At 42.0% G+C, this 24,005-nt stretch overlaps 1 protein-coding gene across 1 annotated transcript in view; it reads left to right on the plus strand.

Annotated features, from left to right (window-relative positions):
* MTMR2 (myotubularin related protein 2) overlaps positions 1–24,005 on the plus strand; it is a 63,598-nt gene that overhangs the window by 13,437 nt on the left and 26,156 nt on the right. Inside the window, exons 2-3 of the mRNA XM_064505108.1 lie at positions 8,225–8,330; positions 23,834–23,909. Coding sequence (XP_064361178.1) covers positions 8,225–8,330; positions 23,834–23,909 — 182 coding nt within the window. The remainder of the gene's footprint in view (positions 1–8,224; positions 8,331–23,833; positions 23,910–24,005) is intronic.

The following is a 24,005-nucleotide window of genomic DNA, read 5'->3' on the forward strand; positions in this document are numbered from 1 at the left end:
AGAGGTAAAATATCTATTTCCAGCAGGAATCTAAGATTTTTTTTTTTTTTCAATTCTGGTTTCTTTCTTGTTACTGACTGCCATCCCATACCATGCTGGGGCTTGTTAGAAAACTAATTCCCATTTTGTTTCTCTCAAGACTACAGATCATTTTGTTGTTATCCAGGACATGGTGATCAGCATATCTTAGTTTAGGCCTATGGTAGCTGGGTTCTTCCTGTTTTTACCTTCTGGGTCGTTTGACTCATGAAAGCATGATACTGTGGGCTGCTTGCTGTTATTAATTATGTGCTGCATATCGGTTTGTCTTTGGGTGTTGGCTTTCTATTCTTGGAATCTTGCAAATATTTTAAACAATCAGCCTATTGTTTAGCAAGTGCTCTACGCACACTGTAGGCCTTTTTTGAATTTCTGTGTAAAAAAATAATAAAAGAATGACTAATAGAGCATGAACAGTGCTTGTGACACTGTAGTCCATTGTGTAACTATTGAGAGCAAAATTTGCATTCCTAGAAAAGCTTGTTCACGGTCAAAATATAAGGACATTCTCTTTATGGCTCATGGGAAAACATGTACTATATATTCAGCCCAGGATGCTACTTAAAAGGATCAACTTTTAAAAAATGACATTTTCTTTCCTTGGAACGTTGCAGTCCGATTGAGACCCGGCTTTGCTTGGCAACAGAAGTGAATCTTTTTCATTCAGGCAAGTGGCGTGGGGGGCTATTTTAGGTCTGTCACACACATGCACAATGATTTGTTTGCTGAAATGGCTTCTTTTTAAGATGTTGTTAAGCTCTGATGTTGCCAACCCTTTTGAATGGAGAGGCTACATTATTATATTATATAACTGTCTGCCTCTTCTGAATGCCAGAGGAAGCCTGGCAGTTGGTTCTTTTCTTTCCTTCAAAAGCATATTTGTTTATGGCTTTTTTCCCCTCTGAGATTGTTACAGGTCAAGCAGAGGTTAAAGTGGGATCTTCAAATGTTTAGAGAAAATGTGCCTTCCATGTAGTTCTTAAATGTAGCAACTGTGTGTTCTGCATGTGCATAGAGTACTGTGTTTTCTGTGCGTGTGAGGATGCATTTTATGTACAGTTAAGTTTCTTTTGGTAGGTGTAGTCTAAGTAGGATAAGCCTGTTTTGTTTTTCTATTCTGCTGAGAGGAACCAAGACTGAATCACTGCTCGCTGGAGATAATACTCCTTTATCCGTCCGTGTAAGCCCTTCGGGAGAGAGGTTGCCTATTATTCTGGGTACATACAGTGCCTAACACAGTGGGATTCCTGTCCTGGGACAGGCTGGGTGTTGAGAGGCTAAAACTGAATTTAGAGCAGCTGAGTTTGTTACAACGGTGTGGCAGAGCAGAGCGCTGCGCAGGATGCCCGTCCCTGCCACTGGGTCCCGGTTCGGTCAGACACCGACTGCTCATTTAAGTACTTCCCTGGAGAAGGATCTGCACGGCACTTCTGAATACCCTTAGGAATAGGTGTACAGATAAGAGCTACAGGAGCCACCTAGCCTTGCACAGGTCCACAGAGAGCTGCTGTAAATGGGAGATCCTGGTGTGGGCAACAGCTGGATTTCCCAGGCCCGCTCAGCCAGGACTAGCTAGGACAAAAGTGATATTCACGGGGAACAAGCACTGGTTTTTCTCCCTCTGCTCTGATATGACTCAAAAGATTTTTCAGTGCTACTTTTTCGTTCTCTGAAAGAAACAGGAGTGTTGAAAGTATTGAAGAGGAAGAGCTGTCAGCTTGAATTTGGGAAGTCAGTTCAGTACCTCAGCGTAATTATACGTTTAAGAAAAGTGCCCAAGTACTGCAGGAGCACGTATTCACGGCCTTGCTGTAACTTTGAACCAATTGGATCCTGCTCTCTTGGCATCTAGAGCTTCCAAATTAAATTGTATTTGCCACTAGTCATCGTTAATTTGCAGTTTTCACCTTGATTAATTTTTAGGAATGTACATAATGAGAAACTTTTACAAAAACAGGAAGAGGGGAAATGGAAATTTACACTCTGCAGTGCTTTTCTCATTTATGACCTCTGCGGCTGAAACTGTATAGCACAGTAGTGCATTTTATCACCTGTTTTCCATGTCAGTTCAGTGACTATTGAAACAAAACATACAATTGGATACAGAAGAAATGGTGTGAGCAGCTCGTGCCAATTAGCATCTGGGTAGCTGGCACACCTTTGCAAGCAAAAAAGCAGCTACTTGTTACAGTGGCAGGGAAGGGAAAATTCATAAAGAAAGTGTTGGAGTGCTGACTTTATCATCAGTGACTGCATTTTGGTTGCGTTAGCTAGAGGAGTGAGCCAGGTTTGTATTTTTAGACATTGGTATGGAAAATAAGTGTCCTAAAGCCCTATGCATAGGCTTTTCATTTTGTTTTGTTTTTAAACACCTTATTTTCCAGAAATGTTTGTCCTTCCTGTCTCATCATTTTTTCTCAGGGTTCCAGGTGCTCTGTCCCAGGTGTTCCTCTCATACACAGCTTCCCAACCGCAGATTTAGGATAGGAACTTGAAGTTGATATTTTCTTTTTTACTTTATTACTGTTTTTCTTTTGCCAATGTCTTGTTTTGAAGTAAGACAAAGGTCTGTTTTTCAGTTTTCAAAGTCTGAATGAGTGTCCTCGAAAATTAACAGTGGGTAGTTTCTTGGGGGGTTGCAGCCCAGTCCCTCTTTGCATAGGGTTGTTTCTTGAGCTTTAGGAAGGAGAACAGGAAGAGGCAGGCCTCTAAGACACTTGTTTGGAAATGACCGTTCTTAGCAATTAAATGCTGGGAGGGTTGACTTCATATCACATGGTCCATCACAGTATGTTATGAAGGTTTTCTTTCTTCTTTTTTTTTCATGTGCTAAGTAAAATTGCTTGTCATGACTTTCTTTGTGGATCTCACAACCTATCAGGAGAGGTTGGATAGCATGGTCGTCCTTAGATCTGACTTTCATTGAAAGCTCTTCCTAGAGATATTCTAGGAGATTTCCTTCTTGTGGAGGGTGGATGGATGGGGAAATAAAATACTATTTTTAGAGTACAAAGAATATTGTAATAAATTGCCTGCAGCAGGAGTAGTGATACAGGGAGGAAAAATCAGTCCTGCATAAATAGTGCCTTTGTCTGCATCTTTCACGGTTTGACCCTGGCAGTCCCTGTGCATCTCTGTGCTTAGCTTCTACTTGACCTTCATTGAGTTCCTCTCAGAGCCTCATGTGGTCAAATCACCACCTTCCAAAGTTGGATTTGTGCTTTTTCCTTCTATGGAAAGGTGTTGCTGATCTAGTCTAGGAAAACACTCACTTCATACTCAGATTCCTTCTATAATAGTTACCTTTCTTTTACACCTTGTTTTTAGAAGTGTCTGAGGATAGAGGTTGCCTCAGATGGCTCTGGCAGGTGCTGTTTGATGATCCTTTTTGAAGTGGCCTGAGACTTTGCTTCTGCTTTCCACCAAATATTTCCTCCACCCCTTCACGGCGTAACAGGATGAGTTTGCGTGTCTCAGACACTTCTGTCTGCACCTTCTTTACATCTTTGTTGTTAGTTTAAGCTAAGCGCACTGGCATACCTTCAATTCTGCTGTGGAGGCAGTAATATCTTTCAGTTGCCTGAGCAAGGATCACCAGAGGGCATCTGTCTGAGTCTGAATTATGTTTGAAAACCATCTGGCATGGTGTGGGATAGTCGTAATAATAACAGTGAACGCTTTATCAAGAGCTGAGTCATTGTGCTTTGTTTCCATTGTAATTCTTATACTAGTTGCATATATGTATTCCATATAGCCAAGGGGTTAATAATGCAGGCAGATACTATACAAGACCGTTATGCTCGCAGATCTCATTTGGTTTCATTTATCTTTCAAAATCTGGCCATAGAAAATACATTTTAATAATAATAATAACTGCAAAGACGAAAGATGGACATCAGTATTAGTTGCATCCCAGACCTGTTTTCTGCTTCTGCTTGGGCTGGGAGGAAGGAGAGGAGAAACAGCAATAGTGGTAATAGGAATAAGGTGCTTTCCCTGCAGGTGCCTTTGAACTGTTGCAGCGGTCCTGTTTGCCACCTAACCTAGAGGTGAGGAAAGGATGTCAGGGAGCTGCCTGGGCTTGCAGCATAGGAGCAGAAAGGCTGCAGGAGGTACCTGGTCTTCACAGGTCCATTCTTGAATATCTAGTCTGCTCCTTTCCGCTAGGAAGAGCTCTAAGTGTTTTGTGAACCTCAAGATATGTAGTTTCCTTGAACGTGAATGAAGTTCAGAGATTGTGTTGCATTGCATCTTCAACTAACAGTAATTTGTAAAATTCCAGTGATTTTTAACCCTTGCTGAAACCTGGCCAAACATACACATGTTCTCAAATGTTTGTCAGGTGCCCCCAAACCCAACAGTAATGTCTGGCGCTCATGCTGTTGCCATCACTCAGTCTTGTCCTGTAATGTCTTACTCATGAAATGCAGGTGTGGGGGGTCCTTCTCTGTGAAAATGCTGCTTCCTCAGTGGGGTCCTCAACATTTTAGACTAACAGCAGAATTGCCCCATCATGCTGCCAAAAATACTGTACCAGACCGCACTGGCAAAAGCTGTGATACAGTGCAGAAACTACAGCCAAAGCAGGAATGAATGATTTGCCACTGGTCATGCAGAAGGGCTTGTGGCAGAGCTGGGGAGGGAGCTCTGGTCTCCCCGCTCCGAGTCGGCATGTTGGCCACAGGTCGCTCTCCCCCTCTGCCCTGCCCAAATGGGTATTAAACTACAAGGCTTGAGAGTCTTTGTTTTAGCATTAGCAGCAGAGGGGAACTCTATACTAACTAAACTGCTGAAGCTAATAAACTTCTCAGGTTCACCCAGGGACATCGGGTTAATTAATTGGCTAAGCAGCAGGGCTGGAGCCGCACGAGCGCCTGACAGCGATAAGAGAGAAGGAGTCGCCAAGCAGCGGAGGTTTGCTTGTCTGCTTCTTCATTTTGTTTCAGCCCCGTTGAAATGATTGACGGGAGAGCAGAGGCCCCGAGCCAAACACATGCAACCTATGCGTACTGTGCAGGGCTGCCTAAGCCGAGCGGCATTGTTCGCTGTGTGCGCAGGCTGGAGTTTCCGAAAGCGCTCGCTGATGTCACGGGGAGCCTCAGCGTTGGCTTCGGCGGAGGCAGGGAGAGGCTGATGCTGGGAGCTTTTGAAAATCCACTTCTAAAATGCAAATGCTTTCCTTCATTAAAACCCACTTGAAGCCAAGTGTGATCAACAAACACAAAACACTTTCACAGCTCAGACGGGCTGTGGATTATGGGTCTCCTCTTTTTTTTTCCTGCATAAATCGGTTTGCCCCTCAGCGTGTAGAAGTGAAATTAATTGACAATTTCATAAAACTCTTTGGTCTACAGTGAGTAGATAATCAGTGCCTATCCATAAACAGGACAATGGGAACGTGCAAGGGCAGAACAGTTGTGTAAGCAGAACAACTGGAGGATTTCTAATCCTTTTGTTTGGCGCTTTCCGTGGCTGGAAGCTGTTAAAAACAGGTTAGACAGACACGTCTCGGGAATTGTTTGGGTGTAGCTGGTCCTAGCTTGGGGACAGAGAAGGGAAGACCAGAGTACCTCATTAAAGGCCCTTCCAGTTGCATTTTCTGTGGCTAATGGACATGAAATTCCTGATGCAAATGTTTCTGTTAAAATGCTGCTGTGCTCAGTAATTCAGCTGTGGTCACTCAGTGAGTAAGTTGTCCTCCTGTGCCGTGAGAATGAAGGGTGAGCGCATAGGCCACGTTTTCTGCTGCTGTGTTCCTTGCTTGTTTATTTACACCTATGCCTAATGACTTGCAAACTCCGAGCAGACTCGATGACCCTTTAAACTAAATTTAAATGTGCAAAATTCTGGCCCTTAAAAGGGAAAGAATTCAAAGTCATGCCTTCTGAAGACTTGTTCTGAAACTCGGGCTCCCCCGGCTGGAAGCTGCAGGGGGAGAAGGCAGGGTGGATAAGGAGGGAGAAGAGTCAGAGCTGTTACTGAGTGACAAAGGCATCTCTAGTATCAGTTTACTCTTAGTTTGTAACTTCAAGTGTTATCTCTGCACAGGTTGATCTACAGGAGATAGATGCTGCTTTGTAGAACACTGAAGTGTGATTTTTTACTTGCGTTTTAAAATCAAATTAATTAAGCAATTGAAAATATTGGATTGAACTCCTGAAAGATGAAGGCTGAACATGCAGAAAACAAGCTGAAATGAATGTTAAGAAAACACATCTAGGGGTCTGAGCTGGTTCAACTAAAGACATGCAGAAATGTGGTCTAATACTATGCCTAATTTAGCATGCCTGCTGGCTGCTGTGATCAGAAGAGTTCTCAAGCTTCCTCACCATCTCCAGATACAGATTCCCTCCCTCCCCCGGATCTGATGCACTGGATCTGATGATTTATACAGCAATGTAATGAATTAGATCAGCCCTGTTACTCAACAGAAGACTCTCTTCATGTTTATTAATAGTTCACTGTCCTGGCAGATCAGCAAATTGAACCTTAAATCTACGTGCTTGCTTGTCCAGCCCAGTGGAGATCGTAGCAGCACATAGCCCTGGTTGATGAGAGGAGGAAGAGAGGGAACGTGACCAGCCCTTTCAACAGCAGCTCACCATTATATCAATTTAGTTATCTTTGAAACTGCACGTGAGGTCTGCATGTATATGAAGCCCATCAGCCTGTAAGAACGGGCCGAAATGAGGAAACTTTGCAGATTTGGTCCTTGTTATTTTAGAGTCAGATTATTTTCTGTCTGGGACAGAGATTCTGCTGTCGTGAGAGTGGCGTTATGTGCACAAGTGACACTGTCCATCCGAAATGCAGCGTTGCCTGGCAAACTCATGTCAAGAGTTAAGTAACTTGGAAAGCTGGGTGTTTAGCTGTTGAACCATGTACAATAAGTGCATTCAATCGAATTGTGCTATTCATTTTACACAACAGTATCATTTATTTTGAATAAGTTTCTACTGTTCCCAGAACTTCCATTTCTCAATTTCCACTTCACAGCATTAAAAAGTTGCCAATACTCTTTAAACCTTGGAGAGAAAGGACCGATTCCCAGCAAGAGCCCAATTTTGCTGTAGTACCTCGTATTTTTAACACTGCCTGTGTAATACTTTGCCAAACTCCAAAGAATAGCAATTGAAATGGAACATTGTGGCCTTTCAGTGGCTGTTTACCAGCAGTTAAGCAGCAAAACAGTTTTGAGACAATTAACAGACCTCCAGGCCCTTTGGAAGCTCAGATATAGCTGTTTCCAGGTTGTCATATGTCTATTTAATACAATGTAAGTAAGTAGTGGTAATACTCCTGTGGAATTGTGCCTTGGCCAAGGCCAGGCTTGGAGCTTGGTAGCCAATCCTTAAGAGTATCTTTACACCCAAGCAAAACCTTTCTGAGGTCAGTGGGGATTCGTAAGGATGCAGGAATTAATTGGTCTAGGTAGTGTTCACTGCTGTAGTACGGCTTCAGGGAATAACAGCGTACCACAGAGGATCTTTCTTTATAATCATATGGCATTTTAAGAGCATTATTATCAAATGCTAATTTTAAGCAATTATGGTTCTAGGAGAGGTTGCAACATAAAAATGCCATAAAATAAGCTTATTTTAATTGCTTACAGCTGTGCTAAAAAAAACTGTTTAAAAATCAGGTTTACTTTGGTTTCGATCAGATCACAGTCTGTATGACCAGAGAGTTGTGATAGTATAATGGAAGAGTCTTTTTAATTCTCCTGAGGGTTATACTTACACCTGAAGGAGGAAAGTTATGTGTGATGGAAAGCGTTTTTGTTCTGAATTTATTCCACCATTGTAAAGCTGTGGTTGGAATTGGGCTGGCATGTGTTCAGGTTTCTGTCTGTTTTTATCCAGTTGTAGCACACTAAGATCTCCCATCTGAAAGTTTGAAATTGAGGCCCGTAATTTCTGTGATTTAGGGTTTGTTCAAGTTTGTGATTGTCAATAGTGTTGGTTCAGTTCGAGCTGAGATTGTGTGCGCTTTGGTAATCCATAGCAACATAAAGGAAAACAGGTTCTTTTTAACCACCGTTGAGGAAAAAATACTTGACAATGGAAAGGGTGGAAACTCGTGAAAATTGTCTGATATGATTGCAAGTGAGTCTCTGGCTGTATTTGTAGCCTTTTGAGTAGTCTTAGAAATGCACAGTTCTGATATGTTGTGTTTCTCTTTACAGTGCTTCTACTTCTCACTCAGACCATTCTGCCCATACCAAATCTGCTTCTGCAATATCATCCGACTCAGTCTCCACCTCGACAGACAACTTTTCTCCAGATTTAAGGGTATGTATGTTTGGTCTTAAAATAACAACCAAAAAATTGTGGATAAAATGAATTCCTTCAGACACTGTTTCTTGCCCCCTTAAGTCTGGATGTGGTAAAATGATTTCAGCTTTCTGATTCATGCCGAATTTTAGTAGCCAAAGCATGAAAGGATCCAAAGTCAAACAGGTAAAATAGAAATTGGGATTTAATCTCTACAGTATTATTTCCTTTTTTGTAAAGTTGTTTAATCTTCAAAAAGCTGACTCTGCAACCCACATTTGTAGATGAATTTTCAAAGGAACTCCATTTTCTTTTAAGTGCTTTAAGTGAGTGGAGATACTCAACCAGCCAGTTTTATATCCTTTTTTTTTTTTCCTGGAGTGTGTATATAAGAGAGATTCACTCTTGAAAACTCCTGCTTGTTTGTAAACACTAAATCCTTGGAAGCATCTTCTTTAACAGAAAGATTACTATCTCTGAGATGATAAAATAATCTTCCATTACAATAAATGGCTCAGACATAAAAGGTTCCAAAAGGTTCCATTTTGAGTCCATTATGAAATCTGTTAATGGAAAATCCATAGCTCTAGTTTGGTGTCACAAGAGTTCTGAAATCTATCTATACATATCTCTTGCTGAAACCAAGGGATTTGTTGATATAGCACAGCTTTGGAAATAAGGTTCCTGAGTACAAAACTATTGGCATTGGTACATTCTAATAATGACTTCTAGCATTTCTCAGCTGTGGTTGAGCAGCTTTGTAGAATCTAAACACAGTAAAATGGCATAAAAACTCTAAATACAAAACTAAGATGTTTCTCTGACAACTATGATTTTTTTTTCTTGTGAATGCTGTCTCCATAGTTCTTAATTAACAGAAAGTCCTCCTGTTCATAAGTGTCAAGAACTTGCATGTTTCTTTCTGATGACAGTTTGCTAAGAGAGGCTTATTAACCACTATTGAGCTACAATTTGAGAAAAAATCAGTAGTTTATATGTAATCTAATGACAGTTTGCATCTTTTATCTGTGTATAGAAAGAGTAATTTTCAGAACATGTCTGGGTAAAAAAGTATGTAATACGTCTGAAATTCTCCCCATAAAGTTGGGACGTTCATTTACTCCAGCATACAGAAGACGATTTTTAGGCTAAGATTAAGTCAAAGCAATAACCGTTTCTCTCTTCATTGCTGAGACTGTTTGGTGCTGGAGGGTGCAGGAGGGTAGAATCGAGATCCATCCTCTCCCTGTGGACAGCCTCTTATGTTGGTATCACTGAGGGACTGCAGTCCCACAGCCCCTCCTCAATTCAGTCACTGTCAGGGCTAGTGCATTACAGTTTGCTCACTGGGCTTGTCCTTGATGGCTAGTGCTAGCTCCTCAGTGAATGTGCTTGGGAATGGAAGGCTTACTATGCGTGGTGATAAGCTGAAACCAGTGTGTTTTAGGTCTTGAGACAAGGAGAACAGATGCTAGTTATTTATTCTTTGCCCCATTTTCTCTGAATTAACATCTGTCATGTGACAGTTTTGCAGTGTTTTGGCTTTTTTTTTAAGCCTGTTCATTGAGAGATTTTTTTTCAAGGTCCTGATTGTTCTTATTATTTTCTTTGACCTTTCTGAGGTGTTGTTTGGCTTTTGATATTCCAGGTGAGGTCATACCATTAACTGATATAACCACATTAGTGTTTTGCGTACCAGCCCATTCCTTACACACTTGAGCATCTTGTGCAGCTTTGATTGGCACAAGACCATGTGAACTGCCAAGTCTTAATAGGTACTGAGATTTGAGCTGAACACTTTATTTCTTCTTCTGAGGAGGAAAAGATAAATCCCAGATTGTTCCTGGAGAGGGGGGGAAAAAAGATAATAAGTCCTAAAGTGGGAACTAACAGAGTTTTTGTGGTATGTGGTATGGAGACAAGTGCCTGGACTCCACAGTGTTCTCATAAGTTGTTGTGTCAGTTAGCTTTAAGAGGCTGAAAATAAGCATTTCAAGATTTTGGAGTGGATCTGCCAATTGTGGGATTATGCTCTTGATGCGTATATAAATTATCCGTGATAGAATGAATTGCTGCATGGATCCATCATCACTCCTACCTCCACTTGGTCTCTGGCTCTGCATGTGCATCAGCTCAAATTCAGGAATTAAGTTTCTGTGGCTATGGAAAAACACTTTGTGATAGCTACAATTAACACTATCATTTTTTGTGGGGAATTTTTAGAAGAACAGTAGGCGTCTGTTGGGAGGAGGGAATCAGGAGAAGGACCCACATTTTCTTGCAGTCTATGCCTGCAGATTTCTTTTGGAGAGCAATTAACACTGTGTGTGTGCTTGTAATGAGGTAAATGAGACAACCCCTGGGAATTCCTGCTGAACGCATGTGCAGTATTTTTCCTAAATCTTTCTCCAAAGCATTTCATAGTAAGTTTTATAAAGTTTTTTTTTTTTTAAATGTATAGTGAGCATTTTGATATCTGGAACTAAGATTAAATTGCTTTTCCCCTACAATTTATAGAACTTTCACTTCATAAACTAACTCTAAATAACTTTTGGCTGCTTCAGTTAGCTGAATAAAAAACAAAGCACTGTTAGGTTCTTCCCCTCGCCACCCCATCCTGATCTTAAATCTGAAGCTGTTTAGAATTGATCTAGGGAATGCACTTTTCAAGGGAATTTTTAGCAAATACACTGCCATATGTTTGAACATAAGTTATAGATCAGGCAAGAACAGAATGGAAGTAGTTGGAAGTGAAAATGAGTTGGAAATTCATATATACTTTGTACATTCAGAGTGAAAATTCATAAACACCTTAGAACCAACATTGCCAAAGGGGCTGCAATGCCTATATAGCTCTTATGGATCTGGGCACTTGGTGATTGAAGTACAGTGAGATTCTTGTTCCTAAGTCCTGTAGGTAGTATTTTCTCCGCTGCCTATGAGCAGATATATCTGCGTAGGCTCCTAAGTTTTGTTGTTAATGCTCTAGCTTTTATCAGTAGGGACTTTCTTTTTGAGTTAGCTGTTGATTTATAGAATATAGCCTGAAGTTTACCATGTCCAGAACTTTGGAGTAGTTCTCATAAAAGATTTGGATTCCTTGCCAGGATGCCACCTGGAGTTGGGAAGCAGTGGATGTGGCCGTGGGAGTCTGCTGCCACTTCCCTCAGGAATAGTACCTTTACCAGAAATTTTGTTGAGGTCCATTGTGTTCGGTTTTTGGACTGTGTAAAGCTAAAGCCTGAAACAGAGTTTGGAGATTCCTAATGATGGTTTTCTTATATTGTTCCTTGCTTCTAGTCCGTTCTGTGGCCAGCAGGGCTCTCGTTCAAGTTAGTGCCTTCTTACAGAGAAAAACATCTGGCAGCAAGTCTCCAGTGTGGCAGACCGGCATGTCACCTGCTTAGTTGTGCAGCCTTCAGAAAAAGTGCTTCACATCTGTGTTCCTGGCACTGCTGTTTGTGACCACTAAACCATTCTCCTCTTTGAGAACAACAATGCGATTCACAGTTCCTGGTTCTTGATATTCCTCTGAGGTCTAGCAAACAATAGTACAAGCCTTTAGCAAAGCATGTGTCCCTTCCTCCACTATTGTTTTCTCCCTCCAGTAAATAACTTTTTTTTTTTTTAATTTACTCCTTTAATATAAAAGTAATCAGTGCTTTTGCAATGGGTTTATGCATGAGATTCAAGAGCGTTAGCATGGCATGCCCAGCACTCAAAGGTCAGAAAAGGGAAGAAACAGTTGCCTGTATAACCTTTGTTTGTTATGCATTGTGTGTGGGCATTGAAGATTTTTTTGGACAAACCCATGTGATTTATTTTGTAAGATACATAACTGATGAATGACAGAAGGTACATGAAGTAGTCTTCTCCTTCTGAGACAATAAATGGAAGCCATCAGTGTCTTCCATAAGCTTTTGGAATGGAATTCATTTGGGCTAGTCTACATTCAAGCTAGTCAACTACAATTGCTTTCTGGTGGATGGAAAGAAATGGGTCATTTAAGATGTGATTTATCTCAGAATTTAGTAAATGCCCACAGTAGGTCAAATCAGTAAGTGAGAACATCATACAGTTAAGCTGTAGAACTCCTTGCTGCAGGATGGTGAGAGTGTTGTTTGGGGAGCAGCAACTGCTTGCTCAGAGAGGATCCCAGCCTTAGCTGTGCTCTAGTAAAGGTGAAGTTTTGTCTAATTTGAAAACCATGTATGTTTTTCCTCTGACTATGAAGAGAGCACAGGATGACTTGCCAGATGTAGTGCTCTAAAACTGAGGTAAATCCTGTCCCTCAGGTCATGTTGGGCTGGATTAACCAAAATGCCAGTCACTGACTTTGCCACCTTTGTGTTGCTTTACTGTAGCTTTAGTGCAAAATATCTTAGACTTTTTTTTTGTAGGATGTGTATATTGTTAGTAGAAAAACATATTGAAGAAAGATGTGATTTTCCCCATCCTTTGCTGTAAATCACTGAAACTAGCCTCAATGAGCTTTTCCATCGCTATCTCCCTGCCAATGCAGGAAGTGTGTCAGGCTTTGGTTATGTGTAACACATGTTCAGCAAGGACTGCGTTAAGAGAGCGGCATAACTTTTTAAACTTTAAGCATGCATTTAAGCGCCCTTTTTACTATTGCTATTAAGCGACTTTTTTTAGTGAACGATGCTATCTTGAAAGTACTAAATCATGCAAAAATCTACCTCATCACCTGCAGTGTAATTCAGGACTGGAATGAGTTTTCCTCTTCGCCCTGCCACTCAGTTCCAACCCTAGCTTCGTGGAGGTATGGGGATAAGTATTCCTGCATTGGACTGAAGAGTCGAGGGTCTCTTCATGCAAAACTGCTCAGAAGAAGGCCAAATGCAGAGGCGGTTTTTGTGATGTGAACTATCCTTCCCAGGGCGCTGCTCTGTGACCACTATTAAATTACAGACCATATTCCCTAAGCCACCAGATGGTGAAGATAATTGACCTGTGGTCACAAAAGGCACTGCTAGATTTGAATGGGTGATATAGCGCTGAGAGTAAATAAACAGTTCCTTTTTTTGCTGTCACCATGTGAAGGCTTGGCCACATGTATTGCTGTGTGTCCACTTTGGGCTCAGTTATATTCCCATACTGATGTACACCTCATATTTTTTGTACATGTACAGCACTAAAAACTACACAGGCAGAAGTAGCCCCTACTTTATCTGCATGTGGTGTTTGCACAGATCCCTTTGCACACTTGGCTGAAACTGGGGCCAAATCCAAGAATGGGTGAGACTTTAGAGAAACATCAAAGGTATCAAGTAGAAGGACTTGAAGAGCAGCTCAGGAAAAGAAGGGAAATCTTATGAGGAAAAATATTTTAACTGTCTACAAGTTCAGATTTTGGTTCTACTGCTCTGTGCGTGTGTGTCTGTGGGAATTGGGCTTCGTTTCCTCTGTGGAGCGTTAAGCTGCAGAAGAACAAAGGCACAAAGGGCTGGTTCCAGAGAATGAATGATGCTCTTGTCCACAAGCATGGTCATTCCAGGACAGCCCAGTGGGTGACTGGAATTCAGCCCCTGCTGTTGCCTTGTTTTTCTAAGACTCCCATTCTAAGACCATAAATGCTATATATTTCTTGAGAACTAGAATCTTTTTCCTTAAAAAACTATCCTGAGATATGGAAAATCTTGGTCTCATTCTCTCCCTCCTCCCACCCCCCATTTGGAATTTTTCTGAATCTCCCCCTTTCAAGGAAACAAAAATACAGAATAGCTAAACTCTTGGTTGCAAAATATTGATTTCATGCAAATTAGAAGTGGAAAAGCCAGATGCAGTCAGTCTTCTGTCTCCTTTACATGGAAATAATACTCCCTAAGTGCTCATCTGGTTAGAAGAGAGCAAAGACTGCAAGCATAGCTAATCTTTCTTATACAGAGATACCTGAGTGTTTGAATATGAAGTAATGCACAGTGAAGGAAAACTCTGGAAACATTTATGATTGCCATCTATTAGGAATGGAAAACTAAGGGAATAAGCAAATGGCCATCAGATGTTCCTAAAAATATTTTCAGCTCTTCCTAAAAACCGCCGTATTTCTCCTAGCTACAAAGTGCATGAATTCTGCTTTTTGCCGAGTAAAACTGGGTAAGAGGTTTTTGATTTTTTTTTTCCTATAGCTAAATATTTATTAGATTGACGCACGAATCAGGCAGGAGTGAACAAGCATGGTATGTGAAAGGAACATTCAGAATTGTGATTGCATGCAGTACTCTGCCAAGATTTGTTTTTCTGTAGAGGTTTTGCACTGAAAGAAACTTCTTCCTTCTCCTCTCTGTGATTGTTTGTTGATTGTAAATATATGATTATTTATACCTTGAATATTTTTATCACTAAACTCCTGAGTAAAATTCTCAATAACAAAGTTACTTTTATATGACTTATTTTGGTTGGCAGAGTTTGTCACCCTCTTGTTGGTCAGAGCATTTTTTGTTATTTCTTCAGATCAATGATCTGAACTTCACTGAACGAGTTTAATTCTTTCCTTGAAAATTTTAATCAATTTCCCTTATAAGCTGTTTGCTGAACAAATTATAATTAAAAAGATAGGTAGAGTTAAAGCTAATGCACAGCCTAAAGTTTCTGAGCAGCCAGAGGAGGACAGAACAGAACTATTGTCTCTGAAGACATACTTGGAACCCTTGGCACTGAAGAAGGTTCTGTATTAAAAAACGTTGGACTTGCGTGAATAGATAATATCAGCAGCCTTCTGTGCCAGGGACTCTTGCTGTACTGAGTCGATGACGACTTTCTGTTGGAGACTAATGAGAGAATTGTTTGGAGGCACCAAGCCATACAAACTTGAAGAGACAAGCCAGCCATGGTTGAACTCTAGTGGTCCTCAACAATGTGCTCCTTTGAGCTTCCAAGCCTTGCCTTATATTTGTGCAGTGAGGGCCCAGAAGATTCACCAGCTGAAAAAGAGACTGTTCTTTATCACTAGAAACTTGGGTCTGGGTGGAGAGGTTCATCGTGGAAAAAACAAAGCAGAAAACTCCAGAGAAATACTGCATAGTGGCTACTACCTCCTCCAGAGGAGTTCCTTTATTACGCTGGTGACTGTATTATTATTTTTTTTTAAGGCACTAATCTTCAACTGCTTTTTAAAGATTTTTAAGTCAGTGGGAAGTAAGCAAGTGGATATCTCCAGCCTTTTTATATTTGCTCAAAATATACACGGTAGGTAGAGATCACAATTTGTGAATTTTAGCTTTGTTTTTGCTTTTTTCACCTTGTCAGTGATTTTTGAGACTAGGGAAGCATAGTTGAAAGGCAGTTGCACTGTACATTTTATCTGACTATTGTCTTCTAGAGTCTGTCTTCTGCCTCTTGGTAGAGCATTTTATTCATAATTTGAATGAGACTTGTGTTGTTTTTAGACCAAGAGAGGAAGCTTTCCTTGGTTGTGTGTTCTCTTGGGAGCTGAATGGGTTTCATGTGGTCTTCAACAGTATATTTGATTCTCTGTGTAGCATTCTGAAACAATCCATATGTCCGTGGTGTTCTGTGTTTTCCCCACTTTGAACTTGTAATAACCCAATAGACTAAGATGCAAAGAATTTCCTGGTCTGAGTGTCTCTAACATAGTTACTCGACCCGTCTGGTCATAATCCTCGGAAAAGTCTCTATGCCTCAATCATTCAGGGATACTGCTCTTCTTTCCCATAGTCATTCTGCTATGATGTTCTTAATGATTCACAAATAATTAACAAAGTCCAATTACTTGCTCAATTTATGGTTTATTACATTTCCAGCAAGACACATAGTACATAAATCTTTTCAAAGTGCACTTGAAATAGTCATAAATGGCAGCTGAAAATCTCTCCGAAGTAGTACAGTATTTGCAGTGTACAGTTGGATTTATCCAAGTAGCATAGCTACTGTTTTGCTATTCTTCTAATTAAGCATTAAGAAGACAGAAGCACCTTGGCAGCAAAATACTAGAAAAAAATGTGCCCTCAAAATTTGTCCTTTCTCTATTGTAAAAAACATTTCATTTAGGGAACAAATCAATGCACCAATGAACAATTATCTTAAATAAGCACCCGGTCTTGATTCAGCATGTATTTGTGTCAGTGCTGCAGCTTCTATCAACTTCAGCTGGACAGAATTAGGCCTCCCTGTTTTCCTGAGATGAATGGAAGGAGCTTCCATATCTGTTTTATTACTAAGGTTTTTACACCATCTTTGGTTTAATGGTACATCTTGGTACATCTACCATAATGGCACTGTCCTTTTGTTGAGTGACTTGACTTACTAACTACCTCGCAACAGCTATGAAAGAGGAAAGGGATGGGAAGGGGGTGGTAATTCAGGAGAATGAGTAGATGAACATGGTCTAAGACAGCCAAAAGCCACTTTGTCAGGAGAAAGACATTGGTTACCTAAGCGTATGAGATTTGCTCTTGATTTATAAGGAAGGTTAAAAAAAAATAAGTAAAAATAATTCTGTGGCTAAGCCTTTGCAGAAAAAGCTGACTTCACTCTTGTGGTTCTATGAGACAGGAGAAGGGAGCTGGCTCGGACCCAAAAGCTGTCTCTGATAACTCAGCTTAATAAGCTCTGTGCTACTAGCTTTGGAGTCATGCCTGATTTAATGCGGTACATGCAGTTTTTGGATCTTAGCAGGCTCATCTCCTGCTCCCTTTCTGCATAGACAGAGTAAGTTTGGGCCTGTCTGCAAAGTACAGGTCGTTACTACTCAGTCTCATAATGATGTCCTGGAGATCAGACCCACTGTTATCTTCGGCACAGTGGAGCACCAGACATTGGATTTGCCTTACCAGGTGTAGATAGCTCCATCAGAGTACATCACTCTCGTTCTCTGCAGTCGCTGGGAAGAAAGCTACTCGTCCTAAAGGTGAATCTCCTAGGTCACCTTCTTTCCACTGACTGTAAAGGGAGTCTAGAGTGACTAGCTCAGGTGTAGAGCTCTACTCTTAGATGAAAGGAGTATTACTGCAGTTCATTGCCTACAGGGTGAGAGGAGTGCTGATTCAGGAGGGTATTTAGTCTTGTGCCAGCCCTTGAGACAATGACATTAGAAAAAGGAGGAAGGAAGTTTTAGGTATGGTAACTACGAGCAGACTTTTGCTGTTAAAATTTGAGATATCAGACAGATATTTTCCTGAAGGAGGTAAAACCTCTTACTTGGCTGTTCAGTTTCAGTCTTTCATCCATAGTTTGAAAAAATACATATTTTTAAAATCTACTAATTTTGTGTATTCTCCCCCCCACACACATAAACAATGCGCATATATATAGCTGTCCTCCCAGCGTATATCCTGCCTATTCCTGCTGACCAGTGCACGCTCATGAGGTAGGTGTGCCAAACCTGTGAGTTTAAGTGCTGTGGATGCAAAGGGATTTTTTGGGTATGTATGTGTTGTGTTATGTTTGTGGTACAGGTTATATGTGCTCGTGTCAAGGGAGCAGTTAAGAGACCCGTTTCCTGCTGTAGGAAACACAGAACAGAGCTATACATGGCTGGAATAAAAGCAGCTCCAAGCCTGGAGGGCTTGCTTTCTGAGTATACAGAGCAGATGTGGTTTTGGGAAAAGGGAAAGCAAGGTGGTCAATGTTGGGATGGACGTGTCACATCAGGGCTATGTGTTTTTACATAACAAATTATTTAAAATGTACAAAGTCATTTGGAGTGTGCAGGAGGTTACCAAGGAGAGTTTAGCTGAGAGGGTGAAAAATCATGAAAAACATACATTTTATTTTTTTCAAAAGCAAATAGAAAAGATTCTCTTTGTTTAATTCTGATTGTGATTCAGAAGAATCTGTTCAGGATTTGGAAGAAACCGTCACACAGTAATTTGGTAACATGAACCTGTTGCCTCCCCTTAAACTGCATAAAGCCGAAAGACTGCCTTTGTGTGTGGAGTCAGGACTCAAGTATTCAGGTAAAAGAAGAGAAGAGAATAATTGTAAAATGACTAGGAGAGACCTCAGGTGCTTTCCTGGTACATCTCCCTGTCCGAAGGCCATTGGTTTGTTAAAGCCTGTGCTGCAGGCATTGGTGTCTGGGGCCAAAGTTACTGTCCCCCGTCAGTCCTTGCCGCTTTTACTCCTCACTGTGAGTTTACACCCTTCCCACTTTGCGGGATGAATTGCTCACATAGTCGCACCCTAAGACAGTCCTGTCAAAATAATCCAGGTTACGGAAAAATATACATATAAAAGCCATTAAGCTAGCCCAGGCATCTTGACTGAAGGTATGGGAGCAATTACATGAGCAGTTATGCTGGCAGATTTGGTAGGAGGAGGTAATCCTGGCTCGGCCTCAACCAGAGCAGGATGCGTGGTGTTCTCCAGGCTGTGCAGACTGCGCAGCTCTGCTGGTAGGTAAAAGCCTCTCAGAAAATACAAGAGGAAAATACGCCAGCTGGGTTGTTCACAAGCAAAAGAAAACCCTTAATATAGAGTTTCATGCCCCCCTTGGGTATCACATCCTTCTGGAACAGTGTTCAGCAGTGCTTAGACCTCTGAGAGCCTCAACTTGGAGTTAAGGTACAGCTTTAACTCTGTAGCTCCCTGAGCTGGCTGTAGCCTCTCGGCGCTGGCTGTAGCCTCTCGGCACTGGCTGTAGCCTCTCGGCACTGGCTGTGTGTGTGAGCTGTGTGAGAATATTGACCAGGGCAGGGATTTATTGGAGCAACACTCTGGCTGTTGTGTCAGGAGGCAGTGCGGGGGCACGGCTGGAGAGGCTTGATGGAGCTGCAGTATCTTGAAACGCGATATGAAGAGGTAGGGAGAGGAGGCAGAGAGCGCTCTTACCTCTGTAGTGGGATCTGAACCTCTTTCCCTGACCTTATACATGTGAGCAAAGGAGGTGATCACCTCATTGCTGAGATCTAGAGGTTGTGTCAACAGCAAAGCATTGGGGTTTTCCTGCCTGTGAGTGGGGGGATATGACAGAGCTCTGCACGTTCAGCAATGTAAGATGGGGTCCTGCATAAGAGAGAAGCGGTTGTTAGTTGTAGCAGCTGTGGGTTTGTTCTGCCAAGCTGCTCCTTGGGTGAAGGACAGAGGTGGGTGCTGGCACCGAGTCCTCGTGCCTCCTGTGCTGAGGCAGGATGTGTGCTTAGGTGCTGCAGTGCCTGTACGCTCCCTGTCCGAGGAGAGCTGTAGTACCTCGAGGGAGAGCTGCTGATGTGTGTAATGGATAGGTTATGCTAGTTGGTGAAAAAAGACAGAAATAAGGGCTATCCCGATGTATAACTAAACTCCTCATTTGCCCCAGAGGTTCAGTTACTAAGCCACAGCATTTTGAGGAGGAGCAAGGTGCCAAAGCCCTTGTTTGGCTTAGAGGCAATGCAAAGCAGTCTGCAGATTTTCCACTTAGTTGTTTGGTTTTATTTGTTTCTTGGAGAAATTGGTGGTGATCATGGCATATATGGCCAGCGTGTCACTCTAGGTCAATATGCAACTATTGCTAATGCCAATTCTGCCTAGCTTTGGCTGCAGTCCGCATTGCAGATCTCAAAGCGCTTTACATTTTTATTCCCACTGAACAGCTGAGAAACCTGAGGCACAAAGAGGTGAAAGGCTTAAGTCAGTCACAGACATATATGATAGTTATAACTGCCTCAGTAGCTGTTAACGTGTGGGCATCCAGTCTGCCTCTCCCGCCAAGGCCCCTTCCCTCTCCTGCAGCAGTGGTGGCCCTGGGCTCCCCTTCCTGGTTCCTCGCTCCCCTGTAGCCTTTAATTTTGTACTGTGAGATTTGCAGATGGCTAAATCTGCATTGTCTATAGGGTCCCCAGAGTGTTATTTTTAGAATCTTGAAAGTAGGGTAATGGACAAAAAGATTTTTCTGACAGTTTAATGAACCGCTCTGGGGGTGGGGGAGGTCCCCATCATGTGATCCTTCAGTCACGTAAGGGGCAGAGGTTCTCAGGTGTTTATATCCTCCTAGAGCTGCGCATGACTGCTTCGAGTCCCCTCCCATCCTTTCCCCTTGATCTGCTTTCAAAACTTTTCTCTTTCCTCACCCACCCACTTTTCTCCCCTCCTGCAAGCCCCTGCACCTCAGTGCTGTCCCAGATGTCTTCTCCCTCCTCCACCTGCTCTTTGCCAGCAAGCAGTTGTACACATGATTTATTTATTTTTTCCAAAAGGTATGTGAACTTTCTGCATTGTCAGCAAGACACAGATTGCATTTCTCCCTGAATCAATTTTAAGGAGCCATTGATGGAGGTGGATTTTAGGAAAATGCCTACTGTTCATTTTCAGGTTTCTGCCAGGGCAGGTTTCAAATGTTGATGTTCCAACCAGGAGGCTAGTTCAAGGCACAAAGCTATCCAGAGACTGGCACACCAAAGAAATATTTTAGCTAGGCTTTCTGACCCTGTCTGTCACAGCCTCTTTGGAAGAGTGAGTATTATCCAGGGGTGACATACAGACGTGGACTTCGATATCATCATTAAATTGCCAGGAAAGCAGGCTGTGCTGTGTTACCTGAGCTAGGTTGTATGGCTGAGGTCAGTTAGGGGATGGTCAAATTGACAGTTTAGTCCTCAACTGTGTGCAGAAAAGGAAGAAAATCTCTGTCGACCTTGAGAAGTGCTGGGCTTCCAGGAAGCCGTGTCTCCATTGCCCTGTGTTCACGAGTGCAGATTCGATCGCTAACCCTTTCCTCTGACCCTGGGGACTCCACATTTCAAAGAGCGTGAGCAAGCAGATGGATTTTATTAGGCTTAGAAGAGCCAGTTTTTAAACAGAAAAGGCTTTCAACCTTATCGTTAATGGAATAGTGTTGACATGGAGATCTTCTTTGTCCTTCTTTGTCTTTCCTTGCTGCTTGCACCGTTGTTTTTCCCTCCTTCTCTCCCCCACCTTCGGTGTAGTGTTTAAAACCCACCTGACCACTGCCCACCTATTGATCACATTGGCAGCTGTTTATCATATCAAACACTTTCTATATATGCTTACCTTGTGTTTGTTTTGGCTTAAGATACAGCCTAATCTTGCAAATGTTTACCTCTGGCTGTGCTCCCGCTGACATCTGCAGCAGAGCAGCGAGTCCAGCTGTTGGCCAAAGCATTCATAGCAGCAGCTGCTGCTGGCTCTTTGGGGTAGGGATCTTCTTTTAGAAGTTTTGTATCATGTCCTATGCACGCAGTATAGTTTTTACTAATGTCCTTCCAAGATAAAAGGCAGCAAGGATGACAGCCACTGGAAGGACTAATTAGCCAAAAGCTTCTGTCTCATTTGGCAAAATCCAGATGTTATCCTGTTAATTCCAAGCCTGTTTTTCAAGCATGAAAACTGACACAGAGGAATTGAGAGTGGGTCTACCCCACAGACTTTTGCCAGGGGAGCTGTCAGTCAGGGCTTTGATGAGGTGTGTGATCTTTGGCCAACACAGCTGTGCTGACAAGAACTCCCCTGCATAGGCTTCTGATTGTTATACAAGCAAAACTTTGTTTGTGCCAGTATTGCTGCTGTGGAGGAGGAGAAGCTATCCTGCAAGTTCAGTGTTGCCCATGTGAGCTCAGTCAGTGCTGAGCTCTCTTTACCTGTGCCATACATACCAGTCCAGCTGCACTGGCAAACTCCCTAGTCAAGAGCCTAAGTAGTTGCATTCCTTTGTTTTTGCAGTTGTGAGGTTCCTGTTAGGAGGTCATGACTGTGCTTGCTTTTATTTTTTTCTGCCTTTTTTTTAATTCAAAGACTTACTTGAATGCATTTTTTAAAATGTACATCGTATTCCTGAGAAGGCTTTGATCTTGTTAATCTTTTCATCTATGCATCAATCTGTTGTGCGAAAATGCTGGAACATGCTTTTATTGTGGTATGGGGGTTTCTTTGGTTTTTGTTTTCCTCTTTACATAGTTTAGAGGAGTTTTCTTTCCTGAGGCTCTCCCTCCGGCTTGATCCTACATGAAAGTTGACCACAGATGTGTCAGGTTCTAGGGTGCCAATTTAGGCCATGTTTTTAAATTTTCTTTGCAGGGATTTCCTGATCTCAAATGAAAACAATTCTTTCTCTTTCCTGACATTAAGATAAAGAAAGCATTTGGGGCAAGTCTGCATATTTAGTTGCAGGCAGACGTGAGCTGTCTCTGCCCATCTCCAGCAGGCAGGATGCAAGCCAGCTTTAAACCCAGAGTCTACACCATGTGGTAGAGTCTGGACTAATTTACTGACTCCCTCTGTCCATGTTATTAGGTTGAGCGATTGGTGTGCTGATGCTGTTGTGTGTCATTTGGTAGATTCAGGGCATGGGCAATACGATTCAGATCTGTCTGCATTTGGCCACATAGACTTAGCCTTAATCTTGGTTACTTCCATATGCCCTTCTCCCCTAGTTCTTTCCATAGATTTAGACCTCAGGTAAAACTTTCATAGCTTTTCTCAAATGTATGCTTCCTTGTGCTACTAACTGTACTAGCAAAAACCCTTCCATGGATGCTGTTGTATCTGTAAAAAGTAATGTTCTGTGGTATAACTTTAGCCCAAGTAAAATAAACTTTACCAGTGTGCATATCTCCAATATATGGGATTAGTCACTTTGGCTTAATTAGCTATGCCAGCTAATCCTTCAAGTGAAGACAAAGTTTTAGGCCATACTTCGATATTCATTTCAGCTGGAACACCAGCTAAGAAAAGGAGATCCTGGTCATGTGTTCCTAGCTCTGTGTGCTCCCTGGCGCAATTGAACTGGACTGGGGAGATGATTTGGCTGAAAAATATATAGGTATGTGTATATATATATTTTTGGTAAGGTGTTTTTTCCACCAGGTCAGTTCCCTCATTCTGTTCACAATAACAGATGTACAAAAAGTTTTTTTGCTAGCACAGCTCAGAGGGCTTAGTGGGGACACCAATGAGCAGTTGCGGAAGGGAAGATAGTTTTGGGGAAGAGAAGGAGGAGCTGTTTGGCAGAAAAAAAAAAAAACCCTAACCTATTACCAGTTTATGTGCCTCAGAGCAAACCAAGCATTTTTGCTTCTCAGACCCCCGTTGAAGATACTGAGGTTCAGGTCAGGTTCCTCCTCACTGTCCTCAGTGTACACCAGAAATTGCTCCACTTAACTGTTGATAGTGTCATGGTAATAAGAGTTGATCACTTTAATTGGGAAAAGAACCATACCTTTGGTTCTGATTATAGCTGTGTGGACAGAGAGTTTGACTTTTGGCAATGGTGTGTAGGTTGGGCCAGAGAAGGTCGGAGTATGAACAGCAGCCACCTGGTAGGTGTGCTGCCAAAGCACAGAGCCTGCTTTGAACAGCTTCCCCTCGCAGACACCTTCACTTAAACACTTCTGTGTGGGCCAGTGGCATGCTCAGTGATTGCAGAGCTGGACTGAGGTGTCTCACATGCTTTGTATGGACCTTTTCAAGGCCGCAACACTAGGATGCACCTTCAGATCTTTGAATATTTGTTGTCCTTTATATTGTTGACTTATTGCAGGTAAGTGTAAACTTCTTGGTTTATGAAAATGTAGTTAATTTCTCTTTCTGCCTTGTCTTTTACCTAGGTCCTGAGGGAGTCTAATAAATTGGCTGAAATGGAAGAGCCACCTTTGCTACCAGGAGAAACCATTAAAGACATGGGTATGTGAAAAGGATATTTCTTACTGCTTGCTGACCAAATTAGAATAACCACAGAGCAGAAGATCTTGGTGCTCATTCACCAGCAACAGCAGCTTG

This window comes from Dromaius novaehollandiae, chromosome 1 (genome assembly GCF_036370855.1).
Source record: "Dromaius novaehollandiae isolate bDroNov1 chromosome 1, bDroNov1.hap1, whole genome shotgun sequence".
NCBI lineage: Eukaryota > Metazoa > Chordata > Aves > Casuariiformes > Dromaiidae > Dromaius > Dromaius novaehollandiae.